Source organism: Corella eumyota, chromosome 6, assembly GCF_963082875.1.
Source record: "Corella eumyota chromosome 6, kaCorEumy4.1, whole genome shotgun sequence".
Lineage (NCBI taxonomy): Eukaryota > Metazoa > Chordata > Ascidiacea > Phlebobranchia > Corellidae > Corella > Corella eumyota.
In genome coordinates, this window is record NC_137495.1 from 1,562,607 (window position 1) to 1,580,539 (window position 17,933).

General features: G+C 28.6%; 5 protein-coding genes across 5 annotated transcripts; all 5 read right to left on the reverse strand.

Moving 5' to 3' along the window:
- Window positions 1-250: 250 nt before the first annotated feature.
- LOC145755298 (uncharacterized) lies at window positions 251-1,571 on the reverse strand. The gene is made up of 7 exons (XM_082571525.1): window positions 1,470-1,571; window positions 1,270-1,398; window positions 1,074-1,130; window positions 809-898; window positions 608-724; window positions 435-474; window positions 251-337 (listed from the first exon to the last, which is right to left on the reverse strand). The coding sequence occupies exons 1-7, from the start codon at window positions 1,569-1,571 to the stop codon at window positions 258-260; spliced, it is 615 nt and encodes a 204-aa protein (XP_082427651.1). The 3' UTR covers window positions 251-257.
- A 1,865-nt stretch (window positions 1,572-3,436) lies between these two features.
- LOC145754814 (zinc finger-containing ubiquitin peptidase 1-like) lies at window positions 3,437-6,307 on the reverse strand. Its single transcript, XM_082570940.1, has 9 exons — window positions 6,071-6,307; window positions 5,800-5,955; window positions 5,406-5,492; window positions 5,098-5,293; window positions 4,618-4,883; window positions 4,233-4,419; window positions 4,013-4,095; window positions 3,733-3,902; window positions 3,437-3,627 (listed from the first exon to the last, which is right to left on the reverse strand). The coding sequence occupies exons 1-9, from the start codon at window positions 6,276-6,278 to the stop codon at window positions 3,463-3,465; spliced, it is 1,518 nt and encodes a 505-aa protein (XP_082427066.1). The 5' UTR covers window positions 6,279-6,307; the 3' UTR covers window positions 3,437-3,462.
- LOC145754813 (putative cysteine--tRNA ligase, mitochondrial) lies at window positions 6,307-8,596 on the reverse strand. The gene has a single exon (XM_082570938.1). The coding sequence runs from the start codon at window positions 8,280-8,282 to the stop codon at window positions 6,483-6,485; it is 1,800 nt and encodes a 599-aa protein (XP_082427064.1). The 5' UTR covers window positions 8,283-8,596; the 3' UTR covers window positions 6,307-6,482.
- Window positions 8,597-8,837: 241 nt separating this feature from the next.
- Window positions 8,838-16,114, reverse strand: LOC145756070 (choline/ethanolamine transporter flvcr2a-like). Its single transcript, XM_082572308.1, has 11 exons — window positions 15,565-16,114; window positions 15,231-15,352; window positions 13,547-13,688; window positions 13,096-13,257; window positions 12,787-12,854; window positions 12,275-12,378; window positions 11,818-11,928; window positions 11,600-11,705; window positions 11,217-11,328; window positions 10,678-10,727; window positions 8,838-9,956 (listed from the first exon to the last, which is right to left on the reverse strand). Exons 1-11 carry the CDS (start codon window positions 16,028-16,030, stop codon window positions 9,771-9,773), a joined length of 1,629 nt encoding a protein of 542 aa, XP_082428434.1. The 5' UTR covers window positions 16,031-16,114; the 3' UTR covers window positions 8,838-9,770.
- Window positions 16,115-16,190: 76 nt separating this feature from the next.
- Window positions 16,191-17,905, reverse strand: LOC145756071 (putative methyltransferase DDB_G0268948). Its single transcript, XM_082572309.1, has one exon. The coding sequence runs from the start codon at window positions 17,800-17,802 to the stop codon at window positions 16,924-16,926; it is 879 nt and encodes a 292-aa protein (XP_082428435.1). The 5' UTR covers window positions 17,803-17,905; the 3' UTR covers window positions 16,191-16,923.
- Between the last annotated feature and the right edge of the window lie 28 nt (window positions 17,906-17,933).

The window sequence follows — 17,933 nt, forward strand, 5'->3', positions numbered from 1 at the left end:
TGGTTTGATATTTTTTTTTTTTATCTGTGAGTGATTACTAAACAAAACATTTTAACAGGAAGAGAAAAAATGTAATTCTTTTACCACCTTTTTTTAATTACAACGTCCTGAGTTAAAGGAAAAGTAAAGTAAAGGTGTTAAAAACAAACAATCACAACTGAAACTTTACGCAATTAATCACAATATTACAATATATTATATTTTACAGTGCTTTCAAGTCGTAATAAGTAATATACAATAATTTACATAAAGTTTTATTATGGATCCCAAGCTTCATTATTCGGATTTACGTTGTTTGATTTTGGGTGATAAACTGGTATTTGTACAGTTTGGAAGGCTATATAAAATACAACAGATCGTTAAACGCGGAATCACGTTTTAGAAATAAATAATTAACAAAATATATTAAAAAATCTATTTAAAAATTAGCTCACCGACTGGAGAAGGATAAGAGTGTGAAGATGGACTAACAACCTAAAAATTTAAGTTAAAATTAAAAATAATATCTTAATGAGTCTCATGTGGTACTATTCAAAGCATATATAATATTCTATTTAATGGTATATCGGATCAATATTTTTTTAAACAATTTTATGAAAGTTCTTACGTTTCTTGACACGCAGCATATTTTCTTTGAACAAAATACAGTCTGTGTGATTGCTGTACATAACTCAATAACTCCTAGTACAGCAAGTAAGCCATGCATTGACATAAGTAAAATATTCTAACAAAATATAAAACTAATAGTAATTACTTTATTTTTTGCAACAAATATATATTAAGATAAAGTCTTTACTAAAGATGTTACCCATGAATAAAGAGTTGCAACAATCTCCAAGGTTATCATAAAACCAGAAAATACGATCGAGAATACGCTCAACACTAACGACGCTGTTACCTATAAAATTTAATATTTTGGTGAAGTGGTATACTTGATTATTTCATAGGTGCTAAGCCATTAAAGTTTAAGCCGCACCAATGTCGTTCTATTTATCTTTAATCTCGGTGTTTAAAGATAGCTTAAACACATCCTTAAGCACCCCTCCTTTAAAAAAATAATTTAAACCTTTTACCTTTTTATTTCTTCCCGGTTTACTGGCTTGGATTGACAGAATACCTGACGTCATAAACTAAAATAAATGAGTAATTTTCAAGAAAATATTCTTTAACAATATCACTAAAATTGCCACAATTTGTAATGAACCTCGAACTTAAATATATGTTATTTTTAAACGCTTTAATCTAGAGCTATAAGCAATTAATTCTTACCCAAGGAAAGCACCACAAAGCTGATGATATTACCATAAAATCGTCGTAATTATTGGTATTTAATACATATATAAATAGTGCAAAGGCTCCAATAATCAGTGACAATACGCTGATGACAACTTGTACAACCTAAAAATTGTATTTCAATACATAAATAGTTCTTTTAAAATAAAAGAATTTTAGTCGAAAATTCTACTTACACCTCCAGATAGCAATGATGCCTCATACTTAATACCAGAATGCCCCGTTGGAAAACCTCTAGGGTAAGTTAAATAACCTTCTTTATCGCCTGATAACGACATTAGTAACTTTACAGTAAATATTTTAACCCCTTAACAGGGCAAATTTATAGTTTAAATCAAAATAAGTTCAACTTTTAAATTTAAGTCGCATTTAAATATAATTTAAAGTCAATAACCTAACTCACTTATCGAACAATTTAGTAAATAATTTCTTACAATAAATTTTTAAACCTAGTTGTGAGCACACGTCGTAAATAACGGTTTTATTCATGGCTACATTCTAAATATTTACTTCGCTTATGGCTTGTGTAAACACATTCCCGAAAAATTTTAATTTAGGACTCTCTGACAAAATAAAGTTTTACGATATATATACAATTTAATTACAATGTATAGAAGTAAATGCCTTTTCGAAAATTTTAGAATAAATCCTACGCTGTTTTCCTAGTTCGGCCTTAATAAAAGAACTTAGCGTAAGCATTATAAATACATGCTTTAAGATAAGCCTTCGTTGGTATTATAAAATAGAATGTTACAAACCTTGAAAATATAAATACATTTAAATAAAACTTTATCATTATAAAGTAAAACACAAACAAGTCAAAATTTGTGCTTAAAATAAGAAAGAAAAACATAAAAGTGACAATCTAATAAAATAAAAAAGAACGATAAAACGCACAAACTCTCAAGAAACCAAACAGAAAATGGCAATATGTTTTTTTACCTTTGCTTAATTTTCTTAACATAAACCCCGCCACTATCCATACATATATAATCAACATTGTTCATGTCGACTTTCTTTCCGTTACTCGTACAAGAAATCTTTCCATTACTGATGCAGACTTTAATAGGTTCCTCCAAGTCTGCAACAGAATCGTCAGAATCAGAGTTGCCAGAATCAGCTACCATTTCTAGCAGTAACAGGTAAAAAAACGTTAAAATATAAAAAATGAAACTGTTGCAAGAGTTTTTTTTCTTATTTACCTGTAACTGGAATCGTACTCAAGGTACCAAGAGTGGTTCATAGTAATATCTCCCCGTACTGTTATCTTCTTGCCTCCGTTTTTTGTCGTAAACTGCGAACTTCTAAAACGGCTTGACGATACCACATTCACAGAAATCCAATCTAAAAATCCTTCATATTCTAGAACCCGAAAAACGTATAATCTTCGGTTATCAAAGGCAACATAATGTCCGTCTATTTTGGTCACCCTTATTATAGGAATATCTTCGACGTCATTGATCCCGTTCAGGATTTTTCGAATTGTTTTGTTAACCGAACGGCCACAACTAAAGTAACTGCAAATCGAAGACTGCATGAACTGTATTTCTGAGGGCTTTAAATCAATTTCTTTGTAATCCATAACTGCTTCCTTTTATCAAAACAAACCTAAAAAGATTACATTTGTTGGTGTATCTACAACACTATTTTTGACCTTGTTTATAGGCTGTAATATTAACGTAATTGCAAGCCAAAAAATTAACCCCAAACACTTTTAAAGGCTCAATGACTTAAACCAGTTAGTGTAAAACGATATTAAATATAAGTTTAGTAGAAAACAAACTTATTTTAGCCTTAATATGAGCCTAAAATTTTTTATTTTTGGGTAAACTTATTTATTGTTTTGTTCTTTATTATTTTAAATAATAATAAACACGCGCCCGAAAGTAAACACTTTTGTTTATTGTTTTGAATATTATTACCTCCTTTTATTAATTGTCCTCATAACTTAATAAAAATTAATAAACGAATAGGCAAGCTTAAATCAATAATTAAAATATTGATTTTAGGACATAGCAACTTTTTTGGAAAACAAATTCCTAGTAGTAATACAGAGAATAGTTTATTAACGAAATCAAGCATATATTAATTGTATAGAAAAAGAAAACAAATGCATATTTCAAACTAACTTGTTCTTACGCCCTAATTGCATTTATTTGGAGGTAAAAATTAAGGTATCCTTGTAGAAAGATTATCAACACATTTTTGTTTTTCAAACTGTTCTTCTGAAGCTATACCAACAACAGCGACAATTTGATATTGTAAATGTTTAAAATTGTTGATTTTTTTAAGAAATAATTTAGGTAGGCTAGTAGAATTCTTTGTACCTTTTATCTAAACCAAAATAAACATATGATCATAACAAAATAAAAACTGTTTGTAATATTAAAAAAAAATTTCAGCTAGAATTCATATTAATGTTGCTGGAAAACTACTTACTGAAGATTGAATTTTAGATTTTGAAATGCCAGGATCAAATACAAGAAGGTGAGTAACTTGATTGTTTGTTAAATTGACTTGGACACCTACAATACTTCTACTATGACCATCATGTTGGAGATATAAACAGGGTAGATTAAGATTATAAAATCTTGTTTGATTGTTAGTGTCTGTATTACAAAAAAGAGTTCAAAAATGTCATCCACATTTTGACATTCATGTACAAAGGTTTGAAAAATTATAGAGATATTACACACAACTTTTAAACTTTAATTTATACCTGTAGGATTAGAACTATTGTAAAAGTATTCAAAAATCCATTTAAAAAATAAAGGATGGGTTCTGTTAGTTGGATTAGAATACCTTAAACAAGTAATAAATAAATCAAATTACATTTATGTACTTTTTTAGTGAAGCAAATAAAATTTACCTATAAAAAATTAAAAATAAAAATGAATTCATGACTTAACGCAATTACTTTATTCAGTTAACACACTTACTTATGGAAATCCACAATCTCACAATGAAAACCAAAACTTGAAAGTAAACTAAAAACTTCTGTGGCTCCAATCCACTTCCTTGTGTTTGTTAATTTACCTTCCAATTGATCCTTACCTCTGGGATCAAACCCAACACCCCAGGCTTGTTCTATTAGGTCTTGAAGTTTGGGTATAGATGGAATACTACCTTGTTAAATGAACTACAGAAAATCAGAAAACTAGAACTAAGTAGTAGTTTAAAGTAATATAAAAATAACTATAAATGTTTATCACCTATATATATATATATGTTATAATAATTGTTTTTATATGTAATTAATTAACATGTTAGTAAAGTTTGTTAACATTTACATAGAAAAAAAATACAAAATTAAATTAAATTTACCATTAAGTTTGCTGTTTAATAATTCCTTGTACTTAGTAATGTTCATCAAAGAACTTAGCAACATTTGAATATTTCTAAACCCACAACCCCAGCCACTATCTCCATACCCACTAGAGTAATGATCAACATTATTACATGTTAACCACATTGTATTTTTGTCATTAAAGTTGAGTAATGAAGCTGAAAGTTGAGGTAGAATGTTGGTTGTTAACGTCAAACCATCATCTATTCCTTCTGATAGTTTTTCAAGCATCGTAAATTTTTTGCTGTAAGTAAATATATTTGTTCTAATGTTTAAGTATAGGGTTATTTGAAAACTACTTTTATTGCGGACTAATGCCCTTATTACACTTAGAATTAAGTTTAAAAACAACTATACACAAAAAGATAAAAAGATAAACTTTTTAACTCAATTAATAATTTTATAAAAGTTTATGCATAAATAAACAAAAAAAAAATATTTCTATAATTACAACTTACTCATAGTATTCAGCGGTTGAAAGTTTTTTTCTTCCCATTGACTTCTCCATATTCTTAAATGCCTGTTGCTTAAAACTTACTTTATCATTTGGGTTAAAATTATATTTTTCTTGCAACTTTTTAAACTCAATTTCCTCTGCTTTGTGTTTGGAGAATTTCTCTTCCTGAATTTTTTTCATTTCTGCCAAATCAAACTCTAAAAAAACAACGTAAAACGATTTAAAGTGAGAAATTTTTTTGCATATTTGCAGTCCTATATTTACATATATTTCTCTGAGACAAACATTTGTTTATTTTTTTCTACTTACGTTTAGCAATTATAGCATCCGCATCTGTATTCACGTTATCATTAGAAGTGCTTAAACTTGGTTGTGTGCTACAGCCTGGCTGTAAGTCTAAAAAATATTCAAAATATAGACTTGGTTAAATCTTTGCTAAAACAAGAATTATTTGATACAAATACAGCATTTTTTCCTCATAAACATAAATTTTTTTCATGCAAATATATATTGCAGCTTAACATTGTATGTGCAAATGATATACTTTCAAAATAAATAAAAACTGCTGATTGTGGTGCACAGGTAAATCATTACAAGCAAATATAGTTAAGAGTTGCAACCTTATAACAACAATTAAAATCCCAACCATAGGGTCTGCTATCAACCAACATTATATAATGAAAACAGCATATTAAATATCTACCTTTTTCAGGAAAGCTTTTTATTTCATCTTCTTGTCCAATAAAATGTAACTCAATATGCTGGGTAAGAAATGTTGTTTCATATTTCTTGTCACAAATTGGACAACATGATTCTAGAGCTTCAACATCTGATGTGGTAGCAATTTCTGAGGTATCTTCTAAAAAAAAATTTTCAAATATTAATTTAATTTTATTCCTCAACTAAAATAATAAATTTTACTTTTTATCATATTTATAATACCATTTTTGTCTAAAATTTTTACTTTTAAATACTTTTTGTCGGGGTCTTCAGTTCATCAGAATGCAGGGTTGTCACATGAGTTTGCAAATCTTCAACACTTTCTGATGAAAATGGACAAAATGGACAAGAGTTGGCAACACTGGAGTGAACAAATTTTAAATGGGATTCCAAATCAGATTCAGTAGAAGTTTGGTATCCACAAATTAGGCAAGTACTTAAACTATTATTAGTGTTTTCCATTTACCAAAAATATCTTAAAAAACCTAAACTAAACATTTTAAACAAACACTTTACAAAATTATATGCTGTAATTAAATAAGCTTTAAAAAAAAATTTAAATTAGCAATTGATAACGTTAAATTAAATATATTTAATATATAAAAGGTGGTTGATAATCAATAAACAATAATATTTAATGCAAAAGCTTTTTTAACAGCAAATATTTTAATCCTTTTGCTTTTTCTTTTTGTCCTTTTTCTTTTTAAAAGTTGCATGTGTGATATGAAATTTATTGGCATTCGTAATATCATCTTTAATATCCAGATTTCGTTTTTTAAAATCGTCTCTTGCAATATCAGTTAATGCAAATATCTTTTTCTTTAACTCATTTATATCCACAGGCTCATCTGTGTTTAAATCAGTAGCAAGACCTTTTACTAAATTCCGAAATTTAGCATAGTCATTTAATAGGGTATCATATTTAGATGTGTCAGTATTAGATATTACAGGATTTGTAGATTGTCCTGAAATGTGCTTCATGTTAACAAACGTTGGTGCCATACTTTCAAACCCAAGTTGTTCAAAAGATTCAGTTAAATAAAGTAAAACTTTTGTTATACAAGTTGAATCCCTTATTTCTGTCATTCCAGTTTCATCCAGTTGAAATTCAAATTTAAACATTTTTGAAATTGCTTGAGATAGCTTCATTAACTCTTTAAGAACTTTAGCAGTGTCAAAATTTTCACGATAATATTTATCAGTTTTAGTTTTACAAATATCAATCAGTTTCTCTACATCAACAGAATTAATATTCCCAGAAATTCCACCTTGTATATACTGTTGACATCTTACTAAAACACCTTGAATAAATTGAATATACGCCTTCGATTCTTCAATAATTTCTTCAGAATATTCTACATCATCAAACCAATTAGAACAAAGTGAAATATATCTCAAATGATCAGCAGTCATGTCCCTTAAAAACTCACGAATTGTAATTACATTGCCAAGAGATTTTGACATTTTACTATTGGAGCCTTTTGACATAAGCTTACCAGTGTGTAAGAAGTAATTAACCCATGGTTCGCAGCCATGGTATGCCTCTGATTGAAAGATCTCACATTCATGATGTGGAAAACGTAGATCACAACCTCCAGTGTGGATATCAATATGATTGCCAAACACTAAGCTCGAAATGGTTGAACACTCGACATGCCAGCCTGGTCTTCCATTCCCCCACGGGGTCTCCCAGTAAGGCTCACCCGGTTTCGCCTTTTTCCAGAGCGCAAAATCCCGATAACCCCTTTTTTCATTTTTCGGTTTATGTGTCTCCAACTCATAAACTTCAGTGCTGATATATTCTTCTTGATGTGGGTTCAAACGCTCTTGTGAAGTAAACTTATCAATATCAAACCAAACATTACCGTTACCTGATTCATAAGCATACCCATTTTTAAGTAGGCGGTCAATAAATGTCATAATTTGGGGTAAGACATCACTTACTTTTATAAACATAGAGGGTGGAAAAACATTTAATAATTCCAAGTCTTCTTTAAATTCAATTTCATATTTTTTCGCCAATTCCAAAAACTCTTTGCCCAACAGATTAGCTCTTGCTATAATCTTATCGTCAATATCCGTTATACCCATCACCATATTAACTTTATACCCAAAATAATCAGTTAATATTCTTCTGATTGCATCAAATCTAATATAAGAAACAGCATGGCCAATATGGGAACTACTATATACAGTAGGTCCACAAGAATACCATGTAATACACTTTGGATCTTTAATAATTAAAGGAGCTGATAGCCGTGTTTTTCTTGATCCCAAGGATTGGTAACTGTTCTTTACTTTAATGTTGGTATCATAACCTTGTGGTATTTTCCATTCCCAAATAGACTGTTTCTTCTTATCTGGTAGGGTAGTTTGGTTTTGTAATTTACATCCAGTACAAGTCAAATATCGATAGGAATTTATTAGTTGAGACGGTCGTTTTAGTAAAATGTTTAAAGAAGCCATTTTGCCATTCCCTTTTCAATGCATCTATTCACTAACAAAATAACTGATTATATTTATTTTCTTTAATACATTGTATGAAAAATGTAAATCATTAAACCATTATCAGTAGTATAGAGCTTTCCGACTTTTAAATACCAGCAATTGACAAAAAAACTACGATTTTTTAAACTTTATTTTAACGTAATATTTAGAAAAAAGTGAGCAGTCTATAGGCGTACTAACGTATATAATCCAAACATATAACACTGTTGTTTGCAAATATACACCTAACAGTAAAAAAATTAAATAAAACGAATATTAAAACTTAAAATTAAAACAACAACAACAGCTGCAGTTTGCACGTGAAATAACTGGACTATGTTGTAACCTATGTCCAAAATAGGACACAAGTCACGTGACCTGTTAAACTGAAATTTATCCTCAAAAATGCCAACATTTGCTGGTTTCTAATTAAAAAGTTTTGCTTAAAAAAACACCACATAACCTTGAAAAAATATTCTCCAATATTATAAACAATTTAAATATACCATGGGCAAGTATACACGAATGTAGGTTTATATTTTATTTAAGTAAAAGTGACTAAATTTGGAAGTACAATTATATTTCAACCGAGCAAGTATATTGAACTGATAACAATTCGAAAAATGGCGATACATTGGTTAAGTAATTACAAGCGCAAACATATAAATCGACACATGAATATTTTGCCATATTTAGAAACTACATTTAAACCCTGATAGGCTTAACAGCTTGCTTGAGATAGAGTACAACATATTGAAAGACTTATTTTGGTAATTAAGCACAATATAGCACACAATTTAAATTTGGCTTTAAGAATAATCTCAAAAGAACAAACGGATGGTGTTTTAAGAATTAAGACAGTTATGATAATTATGTTGAAACGTAAAGAAACAAAATACCCTTCAAAAACGAACCTGAAGATAGATGAAGTAAAAACAAAAGTAAAATGGAGATAGTTTTAAAATATTGATCAAAACAGCTAAAACTGCGCGTTAAAAATTCAGATTTTGTTGAAATTAAAATTGTAAAATCTTAAACTTTAAACCTTAAGATAGATAAAGAAAAGGGAAAATAAAGATAGTTTAAAACTAAAATTATAAAATTTAAAATGTTGATCAAAACAGATAAAACGGCGTTTCAAAAATTAAAATTTCGTTAAAATTAAAATTGTGAAATCCTAAAATTTTAAAGAACTAAAAATAACACTTTTCAACCATTATTCAATGCATAGAAAATAAAATTTATAACAACAATAAAATGATGACGTCATGTAAGCACAACATTTCTAACTGTTGACGTCACGTACATGTAAATGTTGACTTCGAATAGTACGTTATATCCAATTTCGCAATGACGTCAAATGACGTCACGATCACATACCTGAACTAACTTTAAAATGTATGACGTCATAAAATACTTGCTAAAGCTGACGTCACCAAAAATAAAACTCAGAAAAATAAAATTTGGTTAATACCCCCCGGTACTGTAACATGACGATGTTGACGTCATACGAACAAGTTGTTCGTCATCATCTTCGGCGTCATTGATCTCTGACGTCATAGGCTGTGACGTCAAGTTGTTTGAGTTATTGCTGTTGTGGCCATTTGTGACGTTGGTAAGCAAAGGAATTGGATCACTTGTCGATTCAAGTTCCTGGAAAAAAATTATTTCTAAATTAAATCACAAGATTATTTACATTTAAAGATATTAGTCGAAAAAAATTAAAAAACGATTTGGCATACTAGTTGACGGGCAAATATATTTAATAACATTCCTAACTTCCAAAGTCAACTTAAGACCGGCAGCGTGGTCTAGTGGTAAGAACACTTGCTACACCACCATGAGGTCGTGGGTTCAATCCCCACTGATCTTATGCTGTAGCGTCCTTGAGTAAGGCGTTATAAACGGTATACACTCCTGCTGAGCCAGCACTTAATCAGCAGCATAATTACCAGGCAATTATAATCTATATAATATCCCAAACTGCCACAGACAACTTGAGACTGGATCAGAGTAACTGATGTTACTCTATGTTTAAGTCGCGCATTCGACTTTCCCACATCAAGAATAAAGATATATACAAAAAAAAGACTGGGTTAGAAGAACAAATTTTACACCATGTTTGGCCTTTCTACATTTTAAAATATCAATCACAAAAATTCAAAAGCCAAAGCAGCTTATAATTATCAAGTAATTATAATCTATAATATCCCAAACTAGCAAAGTTAACTTGAGACTGGGTAGGGGAAACTGATGTTACTCTATGTTTATGCTGTAAAGTCGACCTTCCCGCATCGAGGATAAATAAATGTAAAAAATATGACAGTGTTTAGTTTAACATCAAGTATTTTTTATTAAATCAAGTTTAACTTACCCTTTCCACTTTCTCTGCTCTTTGCCGACGAAGATCAGATTTTATTAAAGCTGAAATCAAAAAAAAATTAAATTTAAAAATCAATATTCTGAAAATCTTACATTTAAATCGTACGAAAAAATTGGCAATGTTTTCTACGAATTGTTTAGAAAAAAACGCGCGTTTTTGGTTAGTAGGAGCTATTGCAGATTAATTATGCAAACCATGGTGTACAAATCATCAGAATTTGTCTAAAAATAGAAGCACGGACGCAACAAATTCATTTCAGATCAATCCTAATTAAATAGTTTGAAAGTCAAAACACATGATGACCAGCATTTTTTGAATTAAACCTTTTGTGCTATCGAGCCACGATATCCGTTCCATTAAAATTTAATGAAGCAATTTACGAACTAACTTTAAGTTTTATAAGTTGTGAAGAATTTTTTCAAAACCCCATTAAAAAAAACAAACAAAAATAGATAAACAAAAATATTTAATGTTACAGTTATGCTCTTGGTAATATAATTGTGTTTGTGATGTCATAGAAAGTGATGTACCTGTCATAATAGTTCCCACAAACAAGGCGATCGACATAAACAAGTTTGCTTCCAACGTCCCAAAAGCTTTCAACATTTCTTGAGCAACCAAAGTAAAAAGGATTCCAAAAACCTAAAATAATAAAACAACTGAAGGAATAATCAATTGTTGGTTTGGTGACATAATATACTACACTAGCATAACATAGATATTAATATTTACGGCATGTTCAAAACATAAAATTGATACCGTTTTTTTTCCGTAGCATTATTGTTATATCAATTAGAAATCGTTATGGTAAATTTGTTAAAACTATGAAAGTTAAATAGGTATTGCTAATGAGTTTTTGATTTTCAAAATGTTTTGGTTTATCTTTGTTTTTTTTTGTTAACTTGTTACTTACTTGTGCTGAAACGTTAAGAAGACCTGATGACGTTGCCTCAGATTCTGGAAAAGTTAATTCCGCTCCAAATTCGAAACCAATCGGAAGGTAGCCCGTCATAAAGAAACTATTGTGACGTAATATACGATAGTATCATACATAAAAACATATCAATACAAGTTACCAAAAAAATTTAATAAAAGATAAAGTTTTTACCTAAAACCTTATATTCTACTTACCCTAGCAAACCAATAGTGATATAATCCAACCATAGAAGTTTAACGCTCAAAGTAAAAGTAAAAACAAACATAAAAGCCATGGACAGGAAATAAATTCCAATGGTTGTTAATCTTAAAAAAACATTAACAGTTTTAGTTGTAAAATATTTAATTTTTTTTGGGCTCAAAATTAAACTACTGATTAAATGTTGCCTTAGCAGGAGTTTGTACCGTTTAAAGCGTCTTACTTAATGGCACTGCAGTATTTATTAGTAAAAATTAAACAAAACAAATATGTAAGAGAAACCAAGTGTTTTAACCACTAGCATAGAACCAGTCGGAATCGAACCAAGGACCTCATGTAGTGAAGCCAAGTATTCTGACCACTTCATCACATGGACTACCCAGAAAAGGAACTGCCAATACTAAGCAGTGAAAAATGTACTGAAAGACTTAATAAAAGGTCAAATATATATACCTGTACAACTTAGTTTTATCCAGAAAAAAACCACAGATCACCGAACCAGCAAGGCCAGCTACAACCATGGTTAAACCAATTTGACCAATTTGTTGTTCTGCATTCTAAAATTCAAAATATTTCAATTTTTTTTTAAATAATCTTCTAAAAAAGTAACCAAATTTTGTTTGCAACAACCAATAAAAATATGTGGCTAACCATTAACTACTTTTAATGGACTAAATTACGAATGCAAAGAGTGTTTGGTTTAGATAAAAATTAGTTCAAGTGGCCAGTAGTTGAATCTCTTATCTTAAAACCAAACAAGATAATTATTTTAAAATTTTACCTATCAAAAGGCAAACTAAATTCTCATTAATTATTAATTATTCTATTATTTTTTATTGATTAAGGTTCAAAAAAATCAAAAGATCAATTTCACAAAAGTGGTTTCTCAAAATTTTGGTTAAATAATTTATTAGTTGCTAAAAAATATTTTTTTAATTTACAAAGATGGAAATTTTTATATTTACTTTATGGTAGTTCAATAGTATTGGGTTCAACAAAGTTCCAATAGCATAATATGTTCCAGTGTTTATTCCTAGAAAAACATCAACAATTAATTCCTAAAAAAAATTACAACAAACTTTGCAAATTTAGTATATAGTAAAATTTAAATCCATTTATGAACTGCATTAAACAAAATACAATTTTTAAAGTCTACCAATTTTGTAAAGATTTTTGTAAAATTTAATTTTGATACAAAAATGAGTCTTAAAACATTTATTATTACACTTATAAATACACTTTAAAATTGTATTAAAGTTTGTAACTCTACTTACCATATGTTATTACTAGCAACATAAATGGAACATTTTTAACCAAAGAAAAGATTGATCTTTTATAATTATTAAATGAGGAATGATTTGCTTGGTTTTCATTCTCAGCAAAAGTTGAAGCCAGTCTTGCTCTGCTTGGTGGTAAGGGAGGAGTGTCTCTGATTACTGGAAAATATTTAAAAGTTGGTTAAGTTAAAAATAGAAGAATGATGTTAAAAATACAGTTGCACAAAAAAGTTATAATAACTTTGGCCCTACATATTTGCAAACATTGGATGTATTAATATACACAAATAATACTAATTAAAAAAATTTCCTAAACTTTATTTATGTTTATTAGAACAATTTTAATTAATTAGTTATTTATTAATTGTTAAATTTAAAATTGTTTTTCTGCTTCCACACCCTTATTAGTATACAACAAAAAAACCTGAAGCACAAAATTTTTAATTACCGAAAAAAATAAGAAATACGACAATAGTACAAACAGCTGCTGAAGAAATAAAGAGGACGCGAAGTCCGGCTGCCACTTCATCCATGTCCTCCGAGTTTGGAACCAAGATCGGAGGAATCAAGAACCCCAGAGCTACTCCAAGCTGTAGAATAAATAAAGAAGGTTTTTAAATGCTTTGGAAATTCTGAATTTTTAAACGAAAATAAACAAATTGGTTAGGCTTTAAAAAGAAAAAAAAAATTTTGGATTTAATTTCTTAAATACTTATTTTAAACAATCAAAGTCCATTTGTGTTAAATGACACCATTTTCATTCGAAGATGACAAACTAAAGCTATAAATTTTAATATTTTTTGCAATATGTTGAGGTTACAGATTGATTGTTTTCTTGAAAAGGATTTTTCTTGAGCAAACAATAGAAGTATGGATTAAAGGTAAAGGCCAAAGTCTAAAGGTCCTGAAGTCCAAAAGTTTTCAACAAATCCAAAACCACATAAAATACAAAGTTCAACTTAATTTAAATAATGGAAAGTTTCCAGGACTTTTTGAAAATTGTTATTTGTGTATTTACGATTTTATTATGCTTATCAAATAAATGGAATGGAAGCTTTAGTAAAAACATTGTTTTTATAGCACCTTATACCAATTTTAAATCGGATTTTATCACCAAATTTTGGAAACCTGACCTATTTTAAGACTTTGTTTTTCCCATTTCAACGCCTTAAAATTGAACCGAAACTTAGGATTTATGGCTCACAAACAAGGATTTAACGAGAGAGTAAATACACAACTCGTTAATTTTACTACTAACCAAACACAAAACAAGTCAAACTTTAATGTTCAACCCATCAATCAATAAAATATTTCAGATCAACAACAACAAACTTTCCAAATTAAAACTTGATTAAAATAAAATAAAATGTGAAAACAAAATAAAAAAATTAAAAAAAATACAATTTTTGATCTAAATATGCTTTATGTATTATCCATATAAATTTAACTTTTTTAAGCTGATATTTGACCTAATTAAACTCCCCTTTAAAATTGATTAACAGATTAACAAAATACATTGTTACAGTTATAAAACAAGAAAATTCAATTATTAAATTAACTTAACAGTCTCAGGGGCATAAGGTAATTAATTAACATAACTTATGGCAGATGATCAATATTGTCTTAACCATGACATGTCTGTTTATACTTGACATATTTAAACCATTAAAGTTTTGCATCTATTAAATTATAGTTAAATCTTTTTCCATAAATGATAAGCAAGATTTTTTAATAATAAATAAATACCCTAATTAGAATTGCTTTATTTAAATTTTAAAGATTAAATAAATGTACATGTACAGTAATGTAAAATTATTTTAGTATAATAAAATGACCTTCAAACATAGCTACATACTATATACATATTGAGTGCACTAATATTAGTGTGTATTGAAATACAGCAAAACAGGAAATTGTAATTACCCTAACAGACTATGTAACAAATTGAATATACAAGAAATATACAAATAGAGTTAATAAAACAAAAACATCAAAAAATAAACAAAAGATGATAAAATTATTAAAGTTTGTAAAATAATATCTAAGATTCAAACCCAAGATGGTGCAAAAAATATTCATTTTCAAATGTAGGATTTAAATTTTAACTTTTATTTAAAAAATGTTTAAATTACCTGATTACCAAAAACGCCAACTGCTGTTGCTGTGGAAACCTCTTTGGGACCAAACCACAATGAAGCAATTTTGGGAGGAATTTCAAGAATAAAAGACTGGGCACAAGCTGCTATTGTTTGGCCTAAAAATATCAAATTAATTTATAACATATTCACAGCTGTAAAAAAATCCAAAACAATTTGGTTACTTTTATTATATTTTTTACATATTAATCGTAAGTAAAAGTTACTAATATAGCTTATAAAATATTAATTAGAGCATATATTTATAAATTGTAATGTTTACTATAACAATTTAAATATTAAATTTATATTTTCCATTATTTAAATTTACCTGCGAAGGAAAGAGCAAATAAATTTGGATCCACACTTGGAATTTTTAACAAGGCTCCAACTGCATTAAAGGTTGCTCCAAATAACAAAGTTTTTCTTAAACCCCAGTTGTCCAGCATCCAAGTTGCTACAAACATTAATGGAATATACGACAACATGTATATTAATGAAGTCCATGCTATCGCCAGGTCTGTTGAGTCTTTATAGTAGGCAAGAATGATGTTTGTGATAATTGCATATTCAATCCATTGGAAAGCACTGGACATGGAGTATAGACAGAATATTCCCATAATAACAAATCGACGTTTGTAAAGTTTAATTTGAGGGTGACTTGCTTCTGCAGATTTGATCATGGCTTCTTTTGACTTTTGATTAGCAAGGTTAATTTGAACCGTATCTGAGTTTAGTTCGGCTACAGATTGTTCATATTTGGTTAATATTGGGCCCCCATCACCATTTGAACCCATTCTTACTTAAACTTTAAGAATAAAAAGAAACAGAAAATATTGAAAATGATATCTTCTAATCTATATTCTATAAAAAATAATAATATCATAAAATTTTTAGGTAAGTTAGTTAATTTAAAACATAAAAACTTTTTTTAATATTTGTTTTATAGTAATTTTTTTACTTTTTTTTTTTATTTTAGTTTTTCGCGCATTGATAAAAGTAAATAATAAATACGATATACAATTAATATTACAACAATGCGACGCGAAAAAATGACAAAATCAATTTAATGACTTAAAACTTTATACTAGCAGATTAGACAAACAAATGCTATTTTAGTTCCTAAAGTTTTAAATTAACAAAACCATATGTTTCCTAGTTAAAGCTTCAAATTTCATTTCCGTTGTTTACAACTTATAACCTCAGGCATTCCGTTTGTGAAATGTAAACATAAACAATATTATTATCACGTTTAAAAATATATAAACTAAGTGATAAAAAGCGAACTTTTAAATACAAGTACGTTCACCTATGAATAATAACTTGATTTGTACTCCATGGTTTAAGGTCTTATATACTCTTGCTTATATACTGTGTATCTTACAGAAAGTGCTTGCACAGCAACTATTATGAACAACAAAATCGAAACGCGTTGGTTTTAAACAAAATAGGTCAAAAGTCCAAATACGATTTATTACAAAAACCCCCAACTCTGATACTCGCTATTTTTTTGTGCCTAAATTAGTTTATCCTTAATCATAAATTCGATTTCGATTTAAAATTGTTATTTAGTGTTCTTAGTTAAAAAAACTAAAAATATTACATAACATTTAAATATTTCACAATTACATTGTTTATTAGCATTTAAAACATTCAAACTAATTTTTTTCCTATATTATCATTTTATTATTTATTTTCTACTCATCATAACTTTAGTTTTCAATTTAAAGCAAACTGGGATATCTTTATCCTTAGCGTTAGGTATACCCCAAATATTCTTCAATCCTTGCATAAACTCTTCGACTATGTCATGTTCTATGGTAAATTCTTGTCCAATTAGAGCAAGTTCTTTAGTTTTTTTGACCACGTAAGCTTCATATCCGTCATAAGATTTATAAAAACCATTAAGCTCTTCCAAAGTCCAGTTGTTAGTTAAAATAACGGAGGTATCACTTTTCTTATCTTTTCCAGGTAAATTATCAAAAATGTCGTCGTATTTTTGATTAAAAATGTTATGAATTGTTCTAGGATGATTAATACATTTACTGTGGAATATATGAACTAATTCTAAAGCATCTTCTATCATTGTTTTGCTTTTTATTTCAGCATTTCTTAAATAGGTTTCACTGTTGGTAGTAAAGTATGTAAAAATGGCAACTACTCCATTCGGTTTTAAAACTCTCCATGTTTCTTTGACAAATTTGTCGTAATCTAACCAATGTGCTGCGACAGAACAAGAAACTAAATCGACACTTTTACTTTCTATTGGCAAATCTTCAGCTCTTGCTACATTAAAGTTGTAACCTTTGTTTTGATGCACTAACTTTGCCATTTTAATTTGGTTTTTACTTATATCGAACCCATAAACATTGTTAAAATAAGGAGCTAGCAGATCAGTTGCTTGCCCGCTTCCACAACCCACATCAACCAACGTATCCCATTTATTATTTTCTTTTTTAAGATTACTTTTCTTCATATAAGACGTAATAATTAAACCAATTTCATAAACTAATTTTGGTCGATATTTTACGTAGTTAGAAACTATATCTTGCGATTCATATTTTTGCATGCTTAATATCCTTAAAAAAACTTAAACAATTACCCACATTCAGTTTTGAAGATAAAACAAAAAATAACCTATGCCCCACTTTAAATTTGGCCCTTTGACGAGCTCAATATCGAAAAAAGCACGCTTGACTA